Source organism: Monodelphis domestica, chromosome 1, assembly GCF_027887165.1.
Source record: "Monodelphis domestica isolate mMonDom1 chromosome 1, mMonDom1.pri, whole genome shotgun sequence".
NCBI lineage: Eukaryota > Metazoa > Chordata > Mammalia > Didelphimorphia > Didelphidae > Monodelphis > Monodelphis domestica.
Window position 1 is genome coordinate 235615392 of NC_077227.1, and position 25527 is coordinate 235640918.

General features: G+C 35.2%; 1 protein-coding gene across 3 annotated transcripts in view; it reads left to right on the forward strand.

The window, feature by feature from the left end:
* Positions 1-25527, forward strand: part of LOC103095430 (galactocerebrosidase-like) — a 235621-nt gene that overhangs the window by 128037 nt on the left and 82057 nt on the right. For all 3 annotated transcript variants that reach the window (XM_056810588.1, XM_056810587.1, XM_056810586.1), the window contains exons 2-4: positions 8834-8902; positions 9147-9210; positions 24045-24161. In XM_056810588.1, coding sequence (XP_056666566.1) covers positions 24065-24161 — 97 coding nt within the window. In that variant the 5' untranslated portion in view covers positions 8834-8902; positions 9147-9210; positions 24045-24064. The remainder of the gene's footprint in view (positions 1-8833; positions 8903-9146; positions 9211-24044; positions 24162-25527) is intronic.

Consider the following 25527-nt stretch of genomic DNA (forward strand, 5'->3'; position numbering starts at 1 on the left):
GGATGTGGATGGTGGGTGATCCTTCTTATAAGTCTCTCAGAATTGTCCTGGATCTTTGCATTGCTGCTAGTAGAGAAGTCCATTATGTTTGATTGTGCCATAATGTATCAGTCTCTGTGTACAGTGTTCTGGTTCTGCTCCTTTTGCTCTGTTTCAATTCTTGGAGGTCATTCCAGTTCACACGGAATTGCTCCAGTTCATTATTCCTTTCAGCAAAACAATATTCCTTCACCATCAGAAACCAGAATTTGTTCAGCCATTCCCAATTTGGTGGACACCCCCTCATTTTCCAGTTTTTTTGCTACCAGAAAGAGCATGACTATGATTATTTTTGTACTAGTATTTTTCCTTTTCATCTCTTTGGGATAAAAGTGCAGGCAGTCTTTTAAAGCCCTTTGTGTATAGTTCCAAATTGCCTTCCGGAATGATTGGATCAATTCACAACTCCACCAGCAATGCATTAGTGTTCCAGTTTTGCCACATCCCCTCCATCATTTATTACTTTCCTTTTCTGTCATATTGGCAGATCTGCTAGAGGTAAGGCTGTACCTCAGAGTTGTTTTGATTTGTATTTCTCTAATTATAAGAGATTTATAACATTTTTTCATGTGCTTCTTAATAGTTTTGAATTCTTTACCTGAGAACTGCCTATTTCTGTCCTTTGCCCATTATCAATTGGGGAATGGCTTAATTTTTATTTTTTGTACAATTGACTGAGCTCCTTATAAATTCGAGAAATTAGATCCTTGTCAGATGTTTTTGTTATAAAGATTTTTTCCCAATTTGTTGCTTCCCTTCTAATTTTGATTACATTGGTTTTTGTTTGTATAAAATCTTTTTATTTTAATGTAATCAAAATTATTCATTTTACATTTTATAATATTCTCTATTTCTTGCTTGGTCTTAAATTATTTTTCTTTCCCATAGATCTGACAGGTATACTATTCTATGTTCACCTAATTTACTTATAACTTCCTTCTTTATATTTAAAACATTTGCTCACTGTGAATTTATTTCAATATACAGTGTGAGATGTTGATCTAAACCTAACCTCTCCCATACTCTTTTCCAACTTTTCCAGCAGCTTTTGTCAAATTGTAGGTTCTTATCCTAAAAGCTGGGATCTTTGGGTTTAGTTTACACTGTCTTGCTTAGGTCATTTACTCCAAGTCTATCCCACTGATCCTCTCTTCTGTCTCTTAGCCAGTACCATATGGTTTTGATTATCACTGCTTTATACTATAGTTTTAAGATCTGGTCCTCTTAGGCCCCCATCTTTCACATTTTTTTCCATTAATTCCCTTGATATTCTTGATCTTTTGCTTTTCCAAATGAACTTTGTTATAATTTTTTCTAATTCAATAAACACTTTCTTAGAATTTTGAAAATTATGGCATTGAATAAGTAAATTAATTTGAGTAGGATTCAAAAGCTTCATTTTAAGGAAGGTCTCAGAACAGCTATGATTCACTGGGCTTTTTTATACCATGCTTTTCCTTTCTTGTGTTTTCCCTTAATTCCCTTTTCCCATTGGTGACTTCCTCCCAACATCTCCATTTTGGCAAGAGTCCACATCAATTTGTTCATTTTTTGGACTTTGCCGCCATGCTCTTGATTGAGTACCACCTTCTATTCCTTTTCAGTTTCTTTGATGTATTGTCTTTCCTGATTGAAATGCAAGTTCCTTAAGGTCTGGTAGTCTTCTTTTTTGAATGTATTAATATATTCATATTAAGTTTATATATTTATGTTTTTTTGTAGTTGCTATATACTTGTTAGCTCTTACTATTATAATAGATCTGACAAGTAACTTACTCTATGCTTTTTAAATTGTTTATAATGCCACCCTTTATATCAAATTCATGTACTAATTTTGGGATTACCATTTTTTTTTAACCCTTACCTTCCATCTTAGAACCAATATTGGTTCTAAGGCAGGAGAGTGGTAAGGGCTAGGCAGAGGGGGTTAAGTGACTTGACCAGGGTCACACAGCTAGGAAGTGTCTGAGGTCAAATTTGAACCTAGGACCTCCCATCTCTAGGTCTAGTTCTTAATCCACTGAGCCACCCAGCTGCCCCCCTAGAGTTTATCTTGCTACACAATGTGAGATATCAAGAATATAGGTAATTTCTGCTAGGCTACCCTTAGGTGTTCCCAGTAGTTTTTGTCATTGATTTATCATTTCTGTCCCAATATTTGTTAGAGATACTAGTCCATGTTTTTATTTCTCTGTTTTGACTCTCAAGTAGTAGGATGATCTTTATATTTCTAAAGGAATTTGGAAGTCCCTTATCTTTTCTTTTCCTATTTTTTCATACCACTCATGTAATAATGGGATCAGTTTTATTTTACAAGTTTGATATAATTTGTTTGTAAACCTATTTGGTTTTGTGGCTTTTTTTCTTTATAATTTCATTCATGGATGAGTAATTTAAATCCTCTTTTTTCTTGTTCTGTGAATCTGAGCATTTAATATTTTTGTGAATATTCTTACATTTCATTTATATTGACAGCTTTATTAGTGTAAATTAGACAAAAATTATTTTCTTTTGAACTCTTACCTCTTCTCTTAGTATCATTTATATGATAGAAGAATGGAAAGGGCTAGGGAATCTGGATTAAGTGACTTGCTCAGGGCCACATAGCTAGGAAGTGTCCCAGGGGATATTTGTACCTACATCCTCCTAACTCTATCCACTCCTCTATATCCAAATATCCTCCTGGTACTCTATTAGCTGTGCTACCTTGCTACTCCTTAGTGTGATCTTTTTACTTTGTTCTCTGGTTTTAAGAGATCTGGTTAGTTGTGTAATTTCTCATATAATTAAACTCTTTATGGTCATAACTTCGACATAGCTTAGAGATTCTTAAATCATCTCTTTTTAATTTGTTTTCTGGTTCATTTTTTTTTTTGCAATGAGATCTTACATTTTCTGCTATTTTCAGTTTTAATGTTTTAATATTTCTTGTCTCATGGAGTTATTTGCTTCTGTTTGGATAATTTTAATTTTCCAGGAAATATCTTTATGAATAAGATAATCTCTTTTAATTTCTTTCTTTGATGACTCTTTTTCCCATTTCTTTCTTCTATCACTCTTATTTGTTTTCCAAACCTGCTAGCATTTAAATTTCATTACAATATCATTTTAATCTTAAAAAAATTCTTCCTTTATTCCTATCTGGAATTCTAGTTGAACTTATTCACAAGCTGGGTTTTTCTTTAAGGTTTTGCTTATAGATGCTTTGCAGTCATTTTCTTCTCCTAGGTTTGTGTTTGGACTATTTCTGTCAACACATCATTCTTTTTGATGAGATGCTTTTTTAATTTGCTTATTGCTTCTAGCCCTTTTACTTGACTTTGGACTTTGTGTTGGGACCACTTGTGGTGGAAATATGTGGGTTATTTTGTGTCCTGTTTTCTGTCTTCTTCATTCATACTGCTGCTTTTTCAGGGCACTGGGTTGTGTTCTTCAAGGATCTTTGGGAGAGTTCAGGCTGAGTTCTGTTAAGTAACTTACTTATGTCTGGACCTGAGTAGCACACCTATTGACTTGCTTTTGGGATCTAGCTCTGCAGGTTCAGAGTAGACAGAACTAGAGACTTCCCATTGGTCTGGGTTTCCTATCCAAATTCTAGATAAAAAAAAAATTAAATCCCAATTTTTACCTCTGAAAAGATGCTCTTCTCTCCTTTCTTAATATTATTCCATAATATGCTATAATGTGACATTTTTTTAGTAATACCTATTTCCCTAGCTATAATTAGTCCATTAATAGTTACATTTAATAGCTCTTATCTATTCTTCTATAAGCTTGAGACTAGAACCAAGAGATTGTTTGATTTCCAGGGTCAGACTCAAACAGTTGTTGTTCCCTTCTGTATTTGCTACTTGCTCAAGACATAATTTAGGACCTCTGTCCTTGCCCTTGGCCTCTACCCTGAAGTACAGTCTTCTACCCTTTGGGACAGGCCCCTCTTTAATCCTAATTGAATCTGTGGATTTAATTTAATCTTCATTGAATTCCAGGCATGGTATTTGTGTGACAGAGCTGCTATTTGGCACTGTTTTTGTGCCCTGTACAAGATCAGGCCCTCTATGATGGGTCTAGAATCTCTGATCTTGCTGTGGCGAATCAGGAGAGTCCTCATTTAGTCCCTTGGCAGGGAATGTTCAGCACCCTACGTTCTCTACTAGATCCTGTTACCATGTCCCCAATAGCCCACACATTGTTCCCTTTTTTCTTTGTCTCGCTTGGCTGATCTGAAGTGAAAAGATGACACACTGTGGCTTTTTAACTGTATTTCCTGATCAGTAATGGTCTTGTGTATTATCTAGATCTTTGGGCATGGGGTGGGGAGAGAACTCCTCTGAATTGCCTCCATCACCTTCCTTTCCATTTTGTATTCATAGATTTGCTTTTTCATGCTTTTCCTTATTTTTTCATTGTTTCTTAGAACTAAGTAATATCCACCATATGCTCTTCTGCAAGAGATAGGTGTCTGCTTTGTTAATAGTTCTTTGCTTTCTGTCTAAAGTGCTACTAGAAATATTATAGTGTATATGTGCCCTTTATTTCTTTCATTGATCTTTTCTCCCATCAGTGGAATCTCTGGGTTGAAGGGTATGGTATGAGCACTATCCTCACTCTTCCTCCATGCAGGTTAGTTCCTTATAATGTGTTGAGGCTGTCCACTTGTCTCAGTTGGCTCTGGGGGCTAAAGATTCAGTCTTTTGACACCATTTATCAGTTGCCATATGAGTGAGACGATACTGCTTAAAGAAATAGAGACCATTTAAGTGAACAGAAGCAAGGTTTAATCTTTCTCATGAGAAGGGGTCAAGCCCTAATGGTGATGCCCAATGCATGACTTCAGAGACAAGCATTTTATAGATTCCTGCCACAAACCCCCACCTACTCTGTTCCATACTCCATGATCTGGGGGCTGAACTTACAATGTAGGCGTGAAAGTCTAGCCCATTAGAAAACAATAGTTTGTTAACTTGGAAAAAAACACAAGAACTATTAAATAGTCAGAAAAAAACAAGTCTTTAATCAGGAGAGGGATAGGATACAATATTTAGGCCTTCACACAGAGTCAAGTGCCCCAAACCAAACAGAGCTGAAAGCCCTGGCACTCTGGCTACCGTATCCCCAGGAGTGCCAAGGAGCTAGAGGATGGCTCTGATGAACCATGAGAATTGGAGAATTTATATCCCTCTCTAACTGGGAACAGGAGTATGATTGGTTGGAGTTACAATGTCTACAAAGAAATGAGAAGTCCAAGACAAGATTCTCAGGAAGAGGCTGATGCTTTACAATGCACACAAAAAGGAAAGATCCAGCCAAGGGCTGGACTACCTGAGAAAGGACTTTGATAAAATGGGAGAACCTACCAGGACAAAAAGGATACTTCACACCTGATTGATTCCTGTATCCTGAACAAGACCCCATAAATTGTATGAGAGGATACTGCTTAAAGAAATAGAGACCATTTCTCATGAGAAAGATTGTTTAATCTCTCTGTTTAATCTTTTTCATGAGAAGAGATGGTGATGCCTGATGGCGATGCCCAATGCATGGCTGCAAATACAAGCATTTTATAGATTCTTGCTGCAAACCCCCACCCACTCTTTTCAATACCCCATGGTCTGGGGGCCAAACTTACAATATAGGTGTGAAAGTCTAGCCAATTAGAAAACAGCAGGTTGCACAGCAGGAGCCCCATCACAGCATTAGTTTCATCATGAGTTTCAACAGGCTAGGGGGGAGGTTATGAAGAGGTAGCTATGTCCTTAGGAGTGGCTTTTCTGACTTCTCAAGGTCAGAGGAGATAAGGAAGTAGGATAACCTAATGGTTTGTTTTTATTGAGATAAGAGATCTCTCAATCCATTGGTCCTATGGCAAAAACAAAAGGTCCTTGAGATGTTATTCTGAACTCCTAAACAGGTTTTCCTTCTCTAATGGAATCCCACCCTGAGAAGAACAAATTAATTCTTTTTTTTCTCCACACAATCCCTCCCATTTTCCCCAAGATATTGTTCTTCTCACAATATTACTGGAATATTTCCTCTTAACAATCAACTACAGGTCTTTAGTAGTTCTGACAATCCAAGAGGCAAGGAATTAGGCAGGATAAGATTAGAATATTGCCTAATGTACAAATCATAAAGAAAACTACATTGTTTTCATCTATCCAAAATAGCCATCCTGCTATTACTTTTGAACTGATGCATAAGCTGTTTTATGACTACCTTTGCCAATCTCCTTTACCACCTCCTATTATCAACTTTTTATATACAGCAACCAGTAGCATTAGATTTTACACACTTATCTCTCCTCTTACACACATTCAAGCTTAAATGTTACTCAAACTACTACTGCCTTCTAGTACACGTTTTTCCATTACAATAATTGCATTTCCACTTATTTACAGTGCTGATAAATGCAACATTGTTCACTTTTCCCTTGGTAGCCAGGAGGCTATCCAGAGTTACTCTGTGCCAATATATTCACCCTCATTTGTGTTATCTGGTCAGTTTATAAGCTCTAGGACTCTAACCTCTAAATCAGTGATGAGCTCTATCATTACTTATAGCCCTATTAATCTACTCACTAAGCATATGGGGCCCATCGATCTTTACTATTCCATGGGACCACTTTTATCTCCCTAACCATTAGCATTTCTGGTATTGGTCATTTCAGAGTTCATGATTTTCTTATAACTCATACCTTGAAATTCATAGAGAGTTCTCCACCCCGTATACATTCTAGAAAACAAAATATTTAATACACAGAGTCATTAACAAAGTCCCATGGATGCAGAGCAGGGGGAGATCAAAAGTGCTGCCACCAATTTTCACAAACTCCCACCAAGTCCTAGCAAACCAGCTCAGTCTTCCTGAGGTTTCTGGAAATGTTCTAGATAGAAACAGAAGAAATGAGCATAGTAGTAATCGGTGACATTGATTAACTTACCCCCATAGCCAATGGATGAGTCTCTTCCTATGAATTCTGCTTTACTTCAAGCTTGTTGTAGAAATTCTTGAGATATTCCTACGAAATCCTTGGCAAAACATATATTAGTTCAGCATCTATAAAAAATAAATAACAGTATTTTGCAGATAAATGTCTTTACTCCAGATTCTGGAAGAAATCCAGAAAGCTCTGGGCCATATTTCTAAACCGAAGATCCAAACATCAATTGTGGTAATTTAAGGCTGCAGATATCAGTCATTTATTTACAAACCTTACCTACTTGTCAAAGTATGTTCCCTAATAAATTGATAATTTTCAATTATTAACCTAACAGGTTGTTTGGAGAAATAGAAATCTTCATTTTACAATTTGCATTTGGTGATGATAAAGAAAAAGCAAGAAAAGATCATATTTTTTTAAACCTTTACCTTCCATCCTAGAAACAATATAGTGTATCAGTTCCAAGGCAGAAGAGCAAAAAGGGCTAGGCAGTGGGGGTTAGGTGACTTGCCCAGGGTCATACAGCTAGGAAGTACCTGAGGTCAAATTTGAACCCAGGACCTCTAGGATCTCTAGGTGCTCTCAATCCACTGAGCCACCCAGCTGCCCCTTTATCCATGCTCTTAAAAGGGCATTGACTATAACATAGGAGTTTCACTCAAACTCTGGTGCCTTATCAGTCAGAAAGATCCTATTTCAGCAGAGGCTGAAACTCTCTCCAACCCTGTTATAAGGGCATTCACCTGTAACAAGTCACATTCTTCTAAGTGCCTCTGTTCAGAAATGTCTGTCTGGTGATTAAAACTCCATTTCCTACTCTTAAATGGAGTTTTAATCACCAGACAGTCTTTCCTCATCAGCTCAGAGAAGTCCTATTCTTCTTTGTGTCAGTTCTACTATCTAAACATCTCCAATACTCCAAAGAAGGCTTTTCTCATTCTACAGTTTTATAGTAGGGATATTTGCCCTTTTAACTTTTATCCTGCTAAAAATCTAACTGAAAGTATTTCTCAAAAACAATTACTTGCTTAAATTTCTTAATCTTTAAAACTCAGATATTGAAAATAGAACTAGAAGACTCAAATATAACTCAAGAATAACTCAAAATGGGACTATCAGATATAATATTGTTTTTGAATAGTTGAAAAATGTTTTTTACCCTTGTTAATAACATTGCCTTTTATTAGTATAATCTTTATACTTTCCTGGAGAGTTTTCGTATTATCTCATTTTTGTTTTCACAACTGCTTTAAAATAAGCAGGGTGTTTTGATTTTACGTATTACAGATGAGAAAGAGACCTTCCCTGACACATTTTACAGGGCTCATAATACACAAATACAGACTCTAAAATGCTTTTTGCTGACAAATAGTACAAGGCATTATTTACATGGCTTGGTCAGTTCATGGTTGAGTATATCTCAGTGCTGATGATTTTTGCTGGTGTAGGTGAGACTTTCCAGGCACATTGCTTCTTTCTTTTGTAGTTGAAACTATAATGACTCATCCTGATGTTTGCCCTCTCATAATGCTTATAATTTCGTAAAAACGACTTAAGAAAATAGTATAAAGACTAAGAAAATGCTACAATCTCTCAGAAACTTTCGAACACTAACTTCCTCAGTGTTAATAAGTAAATAAATAAACTGATTATTTGGCTTTTTTAAAAAAACCTAGAGCAATTGATGTCTGTCTCCATTCCTACTATTGGTTCCTCCAAATTCTAATATAGGCAATGAATGTATCATTAAACAAAATCCATGGTCTCTTTCTAATATGGGCATCTGATTAGGTGGCTATAAATCTTTTAGAATATTTTCAATAATAGGGTTTTTTTCTTTGAAATATCTTTTAGGCAGCCACCCGACTTCTACTCAATTATCGTGAGCCTTATCGTTCTGAAATATTGGATTATTTATTTAAGGTAATATTTATTAAAAGGGAAATTTCATTGTTATGTTAAGAGTTGTTTGGAGACCTTGAATTTTTAAAGTGAGATGTTTTTGTTTTTTAGCTACTTGAAACTTTTGGTCATAAAAATGGTTATTGCTTTAAATTCTGTCTTGTTTGTTTTACCTATAAAACTCGGTAGAAATTTTTCTTAAAGTACTTTGAGCATGTATGACACAATTAAGGATATTATTAATCTTATTAATTCTTTTTCCTAGCCAAACTTTGGTGCTTCTTTGAATATTCTGAAAGTGGAAGTAGGTGGTGATGGACAAACAACAGGTAGGAATTTTGGGAAAATGGACTTTTTCCCAGTGGTCTATATGCTTAACTTTAAAGTACCTTGTGTTGGAACATAGACATTCCTACATTGTGTCTTGGTTGGGAAATTGTTATAATATTAATTTTGTTTTAAGATTTTTGTGTCTAAAAGCCACAGATTGATCTTAGTTTGGCTGAAATAAATATATAATGGAAGAGAACCATTTGCATAAGATGATATATAAAAGTGTGAAATTTGGAATTTCATTGAGAAATTGAAAAATAAAGGACAGGTATCAAAGAAAATTGCCAAGAAAGAAAGGGAAGTTACTTAAAAGTGCATTTCTGTTTAAAAATGAGTGACTTATCCTTTTAGAAAAAAATAAATGGTTTTAAAGGAATTATCAAAATTTGAAATGCTATACACTACAGTATAGTTGTTTAAATGTATATGGCATAAAATACTATTTTAATAATTTTAGAACCTCAGGCTTCATGGAAGGGACATTTTTATAGTCTGGGTCCCAATATATTAAACTCTATGGAAAAGATAGTCATTTTTGTTGCATGAAAATTTCAGTTTTATAGGAAGAATACTCCTTAAGATAAGTAGGCCATTGGTGGGAGACCTATGATTTTTTTAATACATGTAATTTTCTTTTTGTATTTGAAAATATATAAATATTTTATATGATATATTGAATATACATAATAAATAATAAAGCACCAAAAAACTAATGGAATTGTAATTCTCCCAAAAGACATAAAAAGGAGGTTATATGAATATCTTCCAGCCAAAGGTTGAACTATAAAAAGAGTCTGTGATTACCTGCAACATCTTCATCTATATTGAGAATTAGAAGGAGCCTTCGAAGTCATCCAGTCGAATCCCCATATTTTCCATATTTCCATATTTAGAACTGAGGCCCAGAGACATAAAGTTGTCTGTGAAAGGTAGAACCCATTCTTTGCACCATATCACAGTATGACTGAGTCTAGAAACAGCCCCTCTTCCAGAACTCCTCTCCTGGAAAAGATTGATTAGGGCAGTGATGGTGAACCTTTTAGAGATGGAATGCCAGCCCCCCCCCCCCAACTGATTGCTGTGCCCTGCCCAAACTAATTGCTGTGCCCTTCTTCCACATTGAGTGCTGGGTGTGCCCCCTCCCCTGCTGTTACCCCACTCAGGGAAGGGAGAAAACTATTCCATTTAACTACAGGAATAGGGTTGTGTGATATGAGGACTATTCTCAGTGACTGTAGAGAGGGGGAAGGGAGCAGCTCTGCCCAAGTCCCTCACCCTTTTTAGGAATGAATTCTGGAGGTGGGAGCATGACCTTAGACCCACAGAGAACTGCCATAGGTTTGCCATCACTGGATATGGTGTGTATTAATTAGGATTTTAAACCCTTGGACTTCAACCCCCAGAAGTCCTTCATTATTTCCCAGAATTCCTCTCCTCTCTCCACAAGGTTGCGGGGGTCACGTTTATATAACTTTCTTGGCCTCTCCCTCTTCCACTTCTTTTTTGAGATTGCTGTTAAGTTGGGCAGGTTTTTATTTTAATAAATCTTACAAATGTAATTCTTGAGTTATTCTATATTAATTTTCATACTCACAATTTGTCAACCACTTTGGAAAATGAATTCTCAAATTCTTAGTCAGGTCGCTCTTTCATTAATTATAGTAAGTTTGCCCGGTCTGGTGGTCAGATCTCTCTGGGCTCTCCCAGCCCTTCTGCCTGTGCTACTGCCACCTTTACAGTTTCAGTGCTCTCCCTGCTGACTCCCAGTATTGTCCAAACACTGCCTAGTTGGTCCTTTCCCAGTCTACAGGCACAACCAGACCTGCTACAAGAGCTTGCCATTCCAAACTGCTTTTTTTCCACAGAGGGTGACATATTAAAAACAAAACAAACAAAAAAAACCCCTTCCACTCCCAATCCCTTTGGCCACTCCACCCCCACCCCATGTGGGTTTTCCAGCCTGCCCTAGCCATTTTTCAGCATGGAGAAGTGAAACCACATTATTCAGTCCTACCCCCTTCTAGTTTCTAAGCAGATTTCTTAAGCTGACTCTGGGCTCCTAGTTTAGAAGGCTGTTACTAAAGGTTTTACACAGGGAGGACAGTTAGCCCAAATCAAGGAATTTAAAGTCAGAATTTTGGGAATAAACTTGATTTTTTTTCCTCTTGACCCATCAAAGAGTACTCTTTGTCTCTTATGCAAATATGCTATTGTTTTCCCTAGAAGTTTTGCCCCTAGGAATGAGGTAAAAGAACAATACTTTTCCAAGTCTCCTAGCTAATTCCTTTCAATTCTGCTTTTTTAAATTATTATTAATAATTCTATTGGGAAGCATGCTTGAAACTCTGAAACAACAGTTTGGTAGAGCTAAAAAGTGCAATTTGGATCTGTTTAATTCTTTTACTGGGAGTTTTGATTTTCATTGGTCATTTCCCATTTTATTTACTTCTCCTTAAGAATATGCAGCAGCAAGCTAGGCTGCTTGAATTCCAGACTAAACTGGAATATTTTGACAAAGTTTTGAAAATCTTAAATATTCTCAACTTGCATGGAGATTCTGCCCAGTGAATATATGAGATGGGTGACAAAAGAAATGCAAATGGATGATAAATACTGGGGAAGGGAATAAAACTTAATGATATCTGGAGATAAATTTTAAACCTTTTTCAAACTCTATTGTTTTATTGCTTGCTAACTATTTTCAGTTTATTCCCCTCCATAAATAGTGAAGAAGTCTATTGGAATTGGAGAAAAGTATTTTAGAATTCACTGCCTGTTCCCTGTCATTGCTTCTTGTTTTTACTGATTGCTTTAAAGTTTAATTATTTTTAAGTCCATATATTAATCTAATCCATATATTCTGTTACTTAAAAAAAAAAATTCTACCTCTCCCCTATGGCTGTACTGAAGAATATATCATTGAGAAAAGCCTATAGTTGACCTGCCCAAACCTTGTTACCTTATCCATCCAGGTCACATGTTGCATAAACAGTTTTCTTCCTGTTTGCCTTTGTTAAATTGTCACATAGATGATGATGGATGGACTTCATCACTTCATCACAACTGCTTACAACTTGTATACAATCTTTGGAGAATTTAATGAGCTAAGAATTTAAATTAATTTTAAGGGGGCTTCAGAAATTATTTCTATGTAACTAGTAGCTTCTGAATGGATGATTTTATACATATCTTATAAAAAATGTTGTATTAAAGGTTGAGAACAAAATAGAAACTTCTGCCATAAAAGTTTTATTATAAAGTGTGAAGCCAAAGTAAGCTTCTGTATGCTTTTTTTAAACTCTTCAGTTTAATTAACTTCCAGAGCAATCTAGATTTCATTGGTGATGTTTTAGATACCAAAATGTTTTCATCAGCAGTATAGAGGTTTGTATTTTTTTTTCCCTAGGCTCTTCTGCCAAATTTTGGAATCATGCCAGTAATGAACTTTGTTAAAAATATCTTTGCCAAGGTTGAAAGATTTGCTACACCTGTAAAAACTTGTGACAAGCATCCATTAGTTTCTAAGGTTTTTTAAATGTCATACAGTTAGTGGCTATATACAGCAATTCATGTGAATCCTACATGATAGTGTGTTTCTTTGCTATTGTCAGTAACTGGGCTATTATGCCTTTTGGTTTTTTTTTTTTGGTATTTTCTTTAAATGTGCATTATCTACTGTACTACTGCTTTATATATCTGTTACTTTGTGAAAATCATTTGCACTCACACAGTGGTTCATGGCCAAGTTTAAAAAGGAAATGGATCTCATTTGGGGGTGAGAAACCTTTGTATTCTATCTCTCCTTGGCTGAAAATACAGTGTGTCACTGATTGTAAGCTATATATTTTTTATTTAAATTTTTTTTGTTGTTTTTCCTTACATGTGCAATATAGTATTTGAGGTTCCCCCCCCTCATTTATGTATTTGAAGCACATGTCACCAGTATTGAGAAGATTTTCTTTAACTTTTTTTTTTGCAGTAATAAAAGTTTAAAATATATTTTCCTTAATGTCAAGGCATAGCCAAAAAGCATTAGACTATAAAAATAATGCCATTGATTGTTTAAAAATTATGAGACTTTGCTTAATGATTCTGTGTGATTCCAAGAGAAGGGAATACAAAAAGAGCCACTCCACAGTGCCAAAGAAGTACAAAGCTACATGCATAGTGCCTGTCAAGCACAAGGTCAAAGAGACCAACCAATCCCAGTGGGATTGATGAAATTTTGAGCCTAGACAAGAGGACTTGTTTGGGGTTTGAGGTTGTAGCTGTTTGACACATGTCAGACACAGGTCTTCCTCCTCCTACATTATTATATCAAGCATCTCACTTTGGCTCTTACCTGGCTCCCATAATCTAGTCCCTTTTTTTCTTTCATAGTGTGGCAAACTTTCTGTAGTCCTGGCTACTAATTCGGTAAGTGCATAATTGCTTAAATCATTTTAATTGGGCACTGATTCATGGACCTGATATAGGTTTGTTTCTCTTTTACTTATTTTTTTTAGACATGAGACTTTGATATTTTATATTTCATCCACAAGTTACTTTTTCTCTTTTATTTGGATTTTTTGATGTTTTGATTTCTTTTCCCAATTGATTCATATACCTCATAACTCAGCCATGCATCTCTGAGTGATCCCTGTGTTTGTAACCATCCTCCTCAGTGGGGACTATGTTATTATCCTATAATGTAAAGTTTAAATGCTTTTGAGAGTAATTTTAGGATAAGAAACAAGAAAATACCTCCCTGAATCCAGAAGGCAAACCCATTTGGAGAAGGCACCATGAAGATGCCTACAGAGACCACATGATGCACCAGAGTATCCACCGTGAACTTTGGGATGTGCTAAATTGAACTTTGGGGGGTTGAATGTATTTGTTTTGAATGTATACTCTTATGCCAGAGGGGACTGCCTTCAATTTGGCTTTTTGTCAATCTAGTGAGCATTCTTTTTGTTCTCTTCCTTTTATCCATAAATTATTGCAATTTATAAGTTGGTTTTGTTTAAAATGATCACTTTGGGGAGACTGATCTTCCAACAGGATCATGGGGGATGGTTAGGGTATGATTTAGAATTTTGAACCCTTGGACTTCATCCCCCAGAAGTCCTTCAGTATTTCCCAGAATTCCTCTCCTCTCTCCACCACATTGCATCACATTCATATAACTTTCTGTGACTCCTCTCTCTTCTTCTTCATTCTCAAAATCGAGGTATAGTTAGGCAGGTTTTTACTCTAGTTTTTATTTTAATCTTATAAATATAATACTTGAATTATATTATCATGGATGAAATATGTAGCTATCCTGTAGCTACAAGATATTCTTATATGGTTTGGTCATCTGAAAGGGAAGCTGGGGGATGAGGGAATATGGGTGGAAGGGTTTCAGGCTTAAGATAGGGAAGACATAAAGAGGGAAAAGAGACACAGAGACAAAGGATTCTTCAGCATAAAGCCTAGTCTGCGTTGTCATGCTCTGATAGTGGTAAAGCCTCCAGACAGACAGATAGACTGGACTTTATTGAGGGTTCCAAGGAATGGGGGTTGTGGAATAATTAATCAATGTGGTAGAGGCCTGATGGACCAATCTATTTCCTAACCTCCTTCCTCCCTCACTCCCTCCCTTAACCACCCTCTTCTGGAAGCCTTTGGCTTCCTCCTCCTACTCCCACTGAATGGACTATAAAAATACTCATTTCTTTTCCTTTTTTAGTCAGGGGGTTTATTGGGGTAACAGGATGGGAAACTGAGGTAAGAGGGATGAGGATGTCCTTAATAAAAAATGAGGATTATGAGGGCTTGGGAAGCCAAAACTGTGACAGAGGGACAGAGATGGAGGACAGCAGCTTTTTAAATCTTCTTTCTTCTTCATAAAATCAGCAAGGTCTCTCAGCTTAAAATCTGAATCCTCACCCTCCAAGGATCCTTCAGTCTGAGACAACTCCCTAAGAGAGAAACAAAGTCCAAAATCTCTCCTTCAACCTGGCTTTCCTCCAACTGTTGATCAATCTAATCTCAAATAGAGCAAAGGTTTCCCCTTGATCAGAGAATCCCAAAACCAAGTCAGTCTCATAAGGGTCTTTCAGCCAGCCTCAACTGCCCAAAGCCAGAGAGACAGAGATCAAGTCCAAAAGCCAAAGCCAAGTTTTTTCTTCTTCTCTGTGTAGCCAGAAACCCCCAACTGCCACTCCTGGGAATATTCCATTTGGAACCTTCCTCTTGATTGACAATCAGGTCCCCAGCCTTGGTTCTTGCATCTTGGCTTACAAGTCCTCTCTCTTTCCATGCCTCTACCACATCAAATAGGTGACATGGAAGAAAAATTAGCATCATATCGGCAATCAATGAGTAGATACAGAAGCCAATCCTAAGGCAATGGAGTAACCAATGCCCAGACCAGAATTTCATGTGACCTTCAGCACACTGACCCTATCTCATACAAATGCTAAATGAGTGCCTTTGACAATACAAAGAGACTATAGAGATAGCTAGCCAGTCTTCATACTGCAGACTTGGGGAGGGGTTAGAATACTACAAGATTTGAGTCCCGATTCAGTTCACGGGTCCAGAAATCAATCATGTGAAATATCAGAAATATATCCATAAGTCTGGTACATGAGCATATTCTTCATAAGAATCAGCTTTCAAATACATTTTTAATACTTTCATGATTGGTTTATACCTGGAACCCTACAAAATAAGATTAAAATTCTAAAATGCTTAGCACAACTCCCGGTATACATTCAGTGTTATATAAATGTTAGTTATTATCATTATTTTTCATGTAATTAATGTTTTTACTTTACATTTACAGATTCCTTCCACTTTTTGAGACTTCTCATAACAAAATAAAAGAGTAAAATAAAACTGATAGTACAGTGCCTCATGAAAATGCACATATGTGCATATTTCACACCTGAACATTCCCCATTTCTTGAAAACAACAGAAATTTTTTTCCCTTACATTCACATCCCATACTCATAAAAAAGAAAAAAAAACAAATTCTTTGTGATAAATATGTATTGCATATGGCTAAACTCACATCTATACCCAGTCATACCCTTCCCACATGTACATACTCACATATACAGACACATACATATATCCACTTCCCCAGCCCCTCTCCATAGCTCACTCTATTCCTTCAATCCTTAATCTTTCTATAATGAATAACATTAGCAGTGTCTATCATGTGGTATATGGGCCAGTGCAGTCTGCAACACTCTCTAGTGCTTCAGTGGCCAGATTAAAATGTAATTGGAGAGTATTTAACAAAATAAAAATACAGTGGAACATAGCTAATGTTAACGTGGTTTTCCAAGTCAATATGTAGTGCCCATTGGTTTGGTCATTCACTAATTTGAATGGTTATTGCCTTGATCATACCTCTGCAGTTTTCAGAGTTGTTTGTCTTTAGAGTGTTGTTATTATATAAATTATCTTCTGGTTCTACTAATTTCCTTATTCATCAGCTTATAAAAATCCTCAAAATTACTCATTTTTATATTACTGATGTGTGCTTTTTTTTTGCAACACTCACCTTTTTAATTTAAATTAAATTTTTCTCCTATTACATGTGAATAATTTCCAGCATTTTAAAAAGTATTGAACTCTTTCCTTCCTTCCCTTTCCCTACCTTCCCACTGAGATGATAAGTAGTGTGAAATAGTGTAAGACATTTCCCCATATTAATTCTTTTGTGGAGGGAAACGAACAAGAAAATTAAAGTGAAAAAAAATTTTGCTTTGGTCTGGATTCAAACTCTCAATTCTTTCTTTGGAAGCAAATGTCATTCTTTACCATGAGTCCTTTGGGATTGTTTTGGATCATATACTATCAATATTATAAAGGGCTCTCTTGGGATTCAGTGGGCACAGAGAAAAGAGTAGAGGCATCGCAAACTTCATGAGCATAGATGTGGTTGTAGGAAAGTGTAGGATATTTTTTAATTTTTTTAATTTATTTTTATTTTTTTCAGTTCCAAACTCTTCTTCCCCCCCTCTCCTGTCACACACACTGAGAAGAGAAAACTCATTACATATATGTATAGTTTCATTTTATTAAGAGAATTTATTTGCAATTATCTCAGCCACTCCCTCCCTTCCTTCTATTATAAAAGGCATCATTGGGGAGACAGATATGTATACATAGATTGTGTCTTTCATGTTTCCATTTTTTAATTCATTCTCTGGAGGTGACATTCACAAGTTATTCTTTAACTAATAAATCTTTAACTGTATATAATGTTCTCTTGGTTCTACTCATTTTGCTCTTCATTATCCTATGTAGTTCTTACAAGTTTTTTTTTTAAATTAGCCTGCTCATTGTTTCCTGTGTTGCAGTAGTATTTTATCACAATCACATGCCACAATTTGTTTAGCCATTCCCCAGTTGATGGCCATACTCCTAATTTCTCATTTTTTTTTCCAACTGAAAGAGAGCTTCTAGAAATATTTTGGAACATACAGATTCTTTTCTTCCCTCCACCCCCACCCCCCATCTCCTCAGGAAACAGACACTAGTTCTAAGCATATTGACAGTTTTATAGCTCTTGGGGTATAATTTCAAATTGCTCTCCAGGGTGCTTGGATCACTAAACAGTTCCACCAACATAATATTAATGACCCCATTTTCTACATCCCCTCCAATATTTGCCATTTTCCCCTTTTATCATTTTAGCCAATCTTATGGGTGTGAAATGGTATCTCAGAATTATTTTGGCCTTGAACTTTTGATCAGTAGTGATTTGAAGCATTTTTTCATACAGCTCTATATGGCTTTGATTTCTTTATCTGAAAATTCTTCATATTTTTTGCCCATTTATCAATTTGAGGACAGCTTTTATTCCTATGAATTTTACATATTTCTCTATATATTTTAGATGAGACCCCTATCCCCCAATTTTCTGCTTTTCTTCTAATCTTGGCAACATTTGTTTTATTTGTATGAACCCCTTTTAATATAATGCACTCAAAATTATCTGTTTTACATCTCACATTGTTTTCCATCTCTTATTACTCATAAATCTGATAGATATGTTCCTTCTTCCTCCAATTTATTTGTATCTTTTTTATATCCAGTTCATGTATCTATTTTGATCTTATTTTAGTAAATGGTGTTATATATTGGTGTAGATCTAGCTTCTGCCAAACTAGTTTCTAGTTATCCAAACAATTTTTATCAAAAGATGATTTCTTATCCCCCAAACCTGGATCTGTACTTTTTGTCAAATACAAAGTTACTGTAATCTTTTACTAGTATTTGTTATATGTTTGTCCTGTTCCACTGATGTACCTTTCTCTTTCCTAGCCAGTACCAGAGAGTTTTGATAATTACTGCTTTTTAATACAATTTAAAATATTGTACTGTTAGACTTCCTTCCTTTACATTTTTCATCAATTCTTTTTATATTCTTTATCTTTTGTTCTTCAAAATGAATTTTAATAATTTTTCTAGCTCAAAAAATTTTGGGGGGTTATTTGATTGGGATGATATTGAGTAAATGGATTAGTTCAGATAGTATTGTAATTTAAAATATTTTGGCTCTGCCCATCCCATGAGCAATGATTATTTCTCCAGTTATTTAGATCTGACTTCATTTGTTTAAAAAGTGTTTTTAAATTATGTTTGTATAGTTCCTAGGGTTATTTTGGCAGGTATTCTCTAATACAGTTTATTGTATCTGTGACTATTTTAATATTATATCTCTTTCTGTCTCTTCTTGGAGGACCTTGTTAGTAATATATGAAAATGCTGATGATTTATGTAGGTTTGTTTTATATTCTGCTTCTTTGCTAAGATTATTGATAATTTCAGCTAATTTTTAATTGAATCTCTAGGATTTTAATTTTTATTTATATATTTCTTTTTATCTATTTAAAAATATATTAGTAATATATATGTAATATTGTCAGTGAAAACAGATTGTTTTATTACCAATATGCTTATTCTTATTCTTTCAGTTTCATTTTCTTCTCTTAGTGCTATTTGCTAGCATTTCTAATATTATGTTAAATAATATTCATGATAATGGGCATCCTTGTTTCATTCCTGATTTTATTCAGAAGGCTTCTGGTGTCCACATTACAAATAAAATACTTGCTGATAATTTTAGGTGGTTGACTTCATATCATTATAAGAAAAAATTCATTTACACCCATGCTTTCCAGTGTTTTTCATAGGAATGAGTATTGTATTTGTCAAAGACTTTTTTCTTCATCTATTCATTGCACAATTGATATAATCATGTTTTTTTTATTATTTTTGTTATTAGCATAATCAGTTACACTGATAGTTTGTTTTCCTTATAATAAATTATCCCTGCATTCTTGGTATAAATTCTGTTTTGCCATAATGTATAATTTTTGTGATATATTGTTGTAGTTTTCTAGCTAATATTTTATTTAGGATTTTTGTATCCATATTTTTTTGTGAAATTGGTTTATAATTTTCTTTCTTTGTTTTTTCTCTTCCTGGCTTAAGTATTGGTACCAAATTTATGTTATAAAAGAGTCTGGTAAAGCTCCTTCTTTGCCTGTTATTTCAGATAATTTATTTAATATTGGAATTAGTTGTTCTTTGAATAATGGGTAGAATTTACTTCTAAATCCATCTGTTCCTGATGCTTTTTTATTAGGAAGTTCATTATGACCTATTCATTTTCCTTTTCTAAAATAAATTTATTTAAGTATTCTATTTTCTTCTCTGATAGTATAGGTAGTTTGTTTTTTGTTAATATTCTTCCATTTCACTTTTCTTGTTAAATTTGCATATAATTGAGGAAAGTAACACCTAATAAAGAATTGCTTTAATTTCATCTTCCTTGGTGGTATATTCACCCTTTTCACTCTTATTGGTAGTGATTCTTTTTCTAAATCATATTAAACATTGGTTTATTTATTTTGTTGATTTTTTTTCATAAAACCAATTCTTGGATTTATTCATTAACTTTTTATTGCTTTTCTTACATTCAATTTGTTGAATCTCACCTTTAATTTTTAGGATTTCTAATTTGGTGTTCATGGGGATTTTTAATTTGTTCTTTTTCTAGTTTTAAATTGCATTCCTAATGCATTGATCTTTTCTTTCCTTGTTTTAGTAATATAAGCATTCAGGGATAAACATTTTTCTCTAATTATTGCCTTTGCTATATCTGATAGATTTTCTCATGATCATTCTCTTTAATGAAATTATTGTTTCTATGATTTGTTCTTTAACTCACTCATTCTTTAAGATTAAATTATTTTAGTCTCCAATGAGTTTTTACTTTTTTGTTTCCATGATCAGTTCTTATTATATTCAATTTAATTGCATTATGGCCTGAAAAGGATATACTTAATATTCTGCTTTTCTACATTTAACAATAATGTTTTTCCTTAATATATGGTACATCTTTGTAAATATACCATATATTACTGACAAGAAAATATACTCCTTTCTGTTTCCATTCCACTTTCTCCAGATAACTATCATATTTAACTTATCTAAGATTCTATTTATCTGCTTGACTTCTCTCTTTTTTTTTATTAAATTTCTTGATCTGAGAGGAGAAAATTGAAGGTCCCCAAAACTATTATTTTTTTTTTGTTTTCTATTTCCATATATAGCTCACTTAAGCTTTTCCTTTAAAAACTTGGATGCTACAACATTTGATTCATATAAATTTAATATTGATAGTACTTTATTCAAAATGGTGGCTCTCAATTCCTGAATTTTTCATGAACACAATCTGACTGTGTTATACAACAACAAAAGGTTTAATGAAGTTTAAACAAGGACTTGAGCAAAGGCAGTTCCCTGTTCTAATATGTCTATTACTCCATCCTTCAAATATAAAAGGCCTTCACAGACCTGCCTTCAGTTTCTTGAACGCTAATTGACACCCTAACCTATCTGTGCTGTGACCCACATCCCTGCTCTACCTTTCCTAATCTAAAGCCACTCCAAAACAGTGGTTAGTAAGTGTTAATAGATCAGGTTGACTGGATAAGGGTGATGACCAGATGGTAGGGACACCAAGGCGTATATGTAAATGCCTGCAGTGTTATTGGAGTACAGACAAATCACAGTTTTAGGTTCAGGCTGGCTATCTTCTCAGAGTCACACAGGTGACTAAAATCAAGATCATGAACAAAACAGGAACAAAAGAGGAACAAAAACAGGAACAGAAGCATGAACGGAGGGAGAAATCAGTCCAGAAGCTGGTAACCAGTCAGATGGCTCAACTGCTCCTCCCAAGATTGGCAATTAACTTCCCAACAGACCACTCTCCAAGTTCTGAATCAAACAGGAACTCTCCCAGCTTCAGCTTCAAGTCCTTCCTTTATTCTGTTCCCACATTCTTTTGGAATCCTTCGTTGAATTCCAACCAAGATCTTTTTACTTTGTACTCTATCTCTTTGCACTTATCTTCCTTCCCTCTCACTCTATTCTCAGTGTTGTTCACTCTTTAACCCAGATCTGATGAAAATAGTGTTCTATTACTATAAGTCCTCTACCATTCTTCCCCTTCCCTATGACATCTTCCACTCATGCCTCTTTTATATGAGATAATTGTTCTATTTTACCTCTTCTTGTTCTATTTTATTACTATTTTTAGCTGATTCCATTTCATCCAAATCTTCTATCTATATATGCTCTTTTGAACTACTTAAATAAAGATTATTCTTAGAGGTTATTGATGTCATTTTTTTCATATGAGAAGTCAACAGTTTGACCTTTGGGGCCCTTTATTTGGTCTTTTATGTTTGCTTTTTCATGATTCTTGTAGATCAGCTTTTCTACTGTGATCTGGGTACCCTCCCCCTAAGAGTAGTTGAAACTCTTTTAGTTCATTAAATATCCATTTTTTTCCTTGTAAAATTGTGCTCAACTTCGCTAAGAATGTCATCCTGGGTGATAAACCCAGTATCTTTGCTCTTTGAAATATTGTGTTCCATGCCCTTCATTCTTTTATTGTTAAATATGTTAAGTCTTATGTTATTTTGACTGTAGTTCCATAATATTAATTTTTTTCTTATGGTTTATAGTGTTTTCTCCTTAACTTGGGAGCTACAGAACTTACCAATGATGTTCCTGTGCACTTGGGGTCTCTTTGTGGTAGTGACTGGTGAAATCTTTCAATGTTCATTTTACCCTCTAGTTCTAGAATTTCTGGGTCATTTACTCTTAATGATTTCTTGGAGGATGGTATCTAAGCTCCATTTTTGGGTATAACTTTTTGGGAGTCTGACAATTCTTATACTGTTATTCTTTGATCTATTTTCTTGGTCAATTGTGTTTATTATTTCTTGGGCCCTATTTAGTTCTTCTAGTTTCTATAATTCAGGGTCAAGTGTAGTCTCTGGGTCCCCTGCTTAAGCCCCAGCCTGTGATTGACCTTCTGTGCTCCAATCAGAACCCCAGTTAGTTCTGATCCTTCAAACTAGCAGCTCACCTTCCCCCATGACAGCAGCCAGGGACCCCATTCTCTGGGGGTGACCATAGCCCACAGGGCCCCAGACATTTAACAGCCACACTCACTGGTATGTGTTCCCTCCCCACTCTTTCTCTTTTGATGCTGCAGTCTGGCTTAGAGTAGATGTGTGGTCAGCTTTCTTGGGTGCCCCAAAGTCCTTCCCTGATCAATGGTCCTCCCCCTGCTGTGGATCAGTGAGGATCTCTGGGGAAAAGTTTGCAGCCTACACAGCCTTTCCTAAGGCTCTGACAGTATCTGTCACTGTTGGTATGAACTCCCAGGGTGTGAGACTGCCAATTCTGTCCTCTTGAGCAGTGATTGTAAATCTATGGCATGTGTGCCAAAAAGGGCACACAAAAACCTCTCTGTGGGCATGCCTGCAGTCACCCAACAAAGTTCCTTACTAGAAAGCCTGAGGGACTGGGGTGGAGCTGTTCCCCTCCCACTCTCCTTGCACCTGAGGACATTCCTCACTTCCCCTGCCCCTCTGCCCAGCAGCCAATGGGAGCACCTCCTCCCTCCCCTGTCTTAGGTAAGGCACTAGATGGGGAGGGTGGAGGGTTGGAGGGCTCACATGCTGTGTGAGGGCACAGCGCAGACTAGCAGCCTGTTGAGTCTGTAGTGATTCCTGTGGTGGGGTTGGAGAGGAACTTAGTTTGAGGGGAGCATAGCTCACAGTGTGGCACATAGCTGGAAGGGAGCAGAGTGTTTGGGCCCTTTTCCTCCTCCTCTCCACAAGCCGCTCTCATTCTTTTCCCCTCTGCCCAGCTCCCCAATAGGAGTGCTTCCTTCCTCCCCTATATGGGGTAAGTAAGAGGGGTGGGAGGATTGGTGGGGTGGGAGGGCATGCCATAGCACTTGTTCTGGATTGGGATGGAGGCAGGGCAGCACTCTATCTCCAAAAGGTTCCCCATCGCTGCTCTAGAGCTTGGCACTTGTTGATTCTGTGGTGTTGTTTGCCCTCCTTTGGTGAAACTGAGGTTAGGGAAGTCAAAGAGACCTGGCTTTGCATCTTTTAACATTTATTCTATAGAGTGTTTTCTGATTGTTTGTGGATGAGTTTGGAGAGCAAGGAAGTCCCACACCCTACTTGACCATCTTCACACAATCCTGAAAAGTTCTAAGGACTAAAAATTCTAAACAAGCTCTAAAGATTTCTTTCTATATGCAGATTATTTAATTATTAAAAATATATTAAATATTAACATATTTGACCAGTCACTTAAGAAACCTTTTGATGAAGTTATTTTTTAATTTCAGATTTAAACCTGGAATACTGTTTCTTAGAAGTGTGTTTTTAAGCGAATCTTGCATAGTTTGAAGAGCTGTAAACTAAAAATTTCTTTCCCCTTTTCCCCCTCTGTTCTATTTAGATGGTACTGAGCCCTCCCATATGCACTCTAGTAATGAGATGGGTGACTATCGCAGAGGCTATGAATGGTGGTTAATGAAGGAAGCTAAGAAGAGGAATCCCAATATTAAACTTATTGGTAAAAAATTTAATATTTGATTCTCTTTCAGAGCTTTCCCATTATCCAGGTGAGTAAAGCTCTCATTACTTTATAATGGCATTATTCTTTATTTTTTTTAATGTGAGTTTGATTTGGGAAATAAATCAATTTTTTGGAATCAAGTCTAGTAACAACCCAGTCATTCACTGGAGATTCAGATGACTTGGCTAATTGCTTAAATCAAAAACCTAAAAGTCTGAACTTTAATATTATTTTTTAAATCTAGAACAAGGTATGATTATAAAGGCACATGACTATTTTTAAGACTAAATTTTCTAAACTCAGAGTAGCTATAGAAAAGGTCTTCAAAGAGTGTTGTGAACAACTGTAATATTATCAGAATGTGTATTGTCTCAGAGAGACAGAAGAACTCAGTTACTGGAGTAACACTTAGGGTTATCACCTTTATATATTTATATATGTTATAAAAATGTTTTGTATATTCAGATTTGGCATCTTTACTAAATTAGTTCTGTTATTTCTATTTTCAAATTATAACTACATAATTATTTATTGAGATCTAGAAGGGATCTTAGAAGGCAGTTAGACCAACCTCTCATTTTAAAAATGTGGAAACTAATGATTAGAAAGGTTAACTGATTTTTTTAAAGTCATACAGGGACTAAGAGATTGAACTGGAATTCAGACTCAACTCTTTATTCCAAAATCTAGCACTCTATGCTGTGTACTTGTATGCTGCCTTGCCCCCCAATATGTGTCTGTATGTATATAATCTATAGTATAATATAATGGTATAAACTCACTGAGAGATCATTAAATTATTAGTATATTATTATATATGGTAACATAATAATTGTATCACATATATATTATACATGTACTATACTATATAATAAAGCATGTATTCTATATCATACAATAATATAAAATGTATACTACTGTATTGTAAATATATAATGCTTGATAATATAATAATAGTACATATAAATTATTACATAATATAATATATAACCATATAATACCATAAAATATTTATAACACAACATGCAATTACATATATGTAATAACACATGATATACTAAGTATACTATATGAATATATTCTATTCTATTAACTATGTTATAATTAGTATATTATACAATACTACCAGAATGTAATATAAGTAGATATGATATATAATATATAAAATAAAATATACTATAAATACTTTTTATTTATACAGATGCAATACACACAGACACATGCACACACACACACACACACACACACACACACACATATATATATATATGATCTCTTGATGAGTTTTTATCAATTTATTACTAACATTCAGCTTGAGGTTTAGAATCAGATAGATTTGACCAAATTTAAAAAAATATTCTTC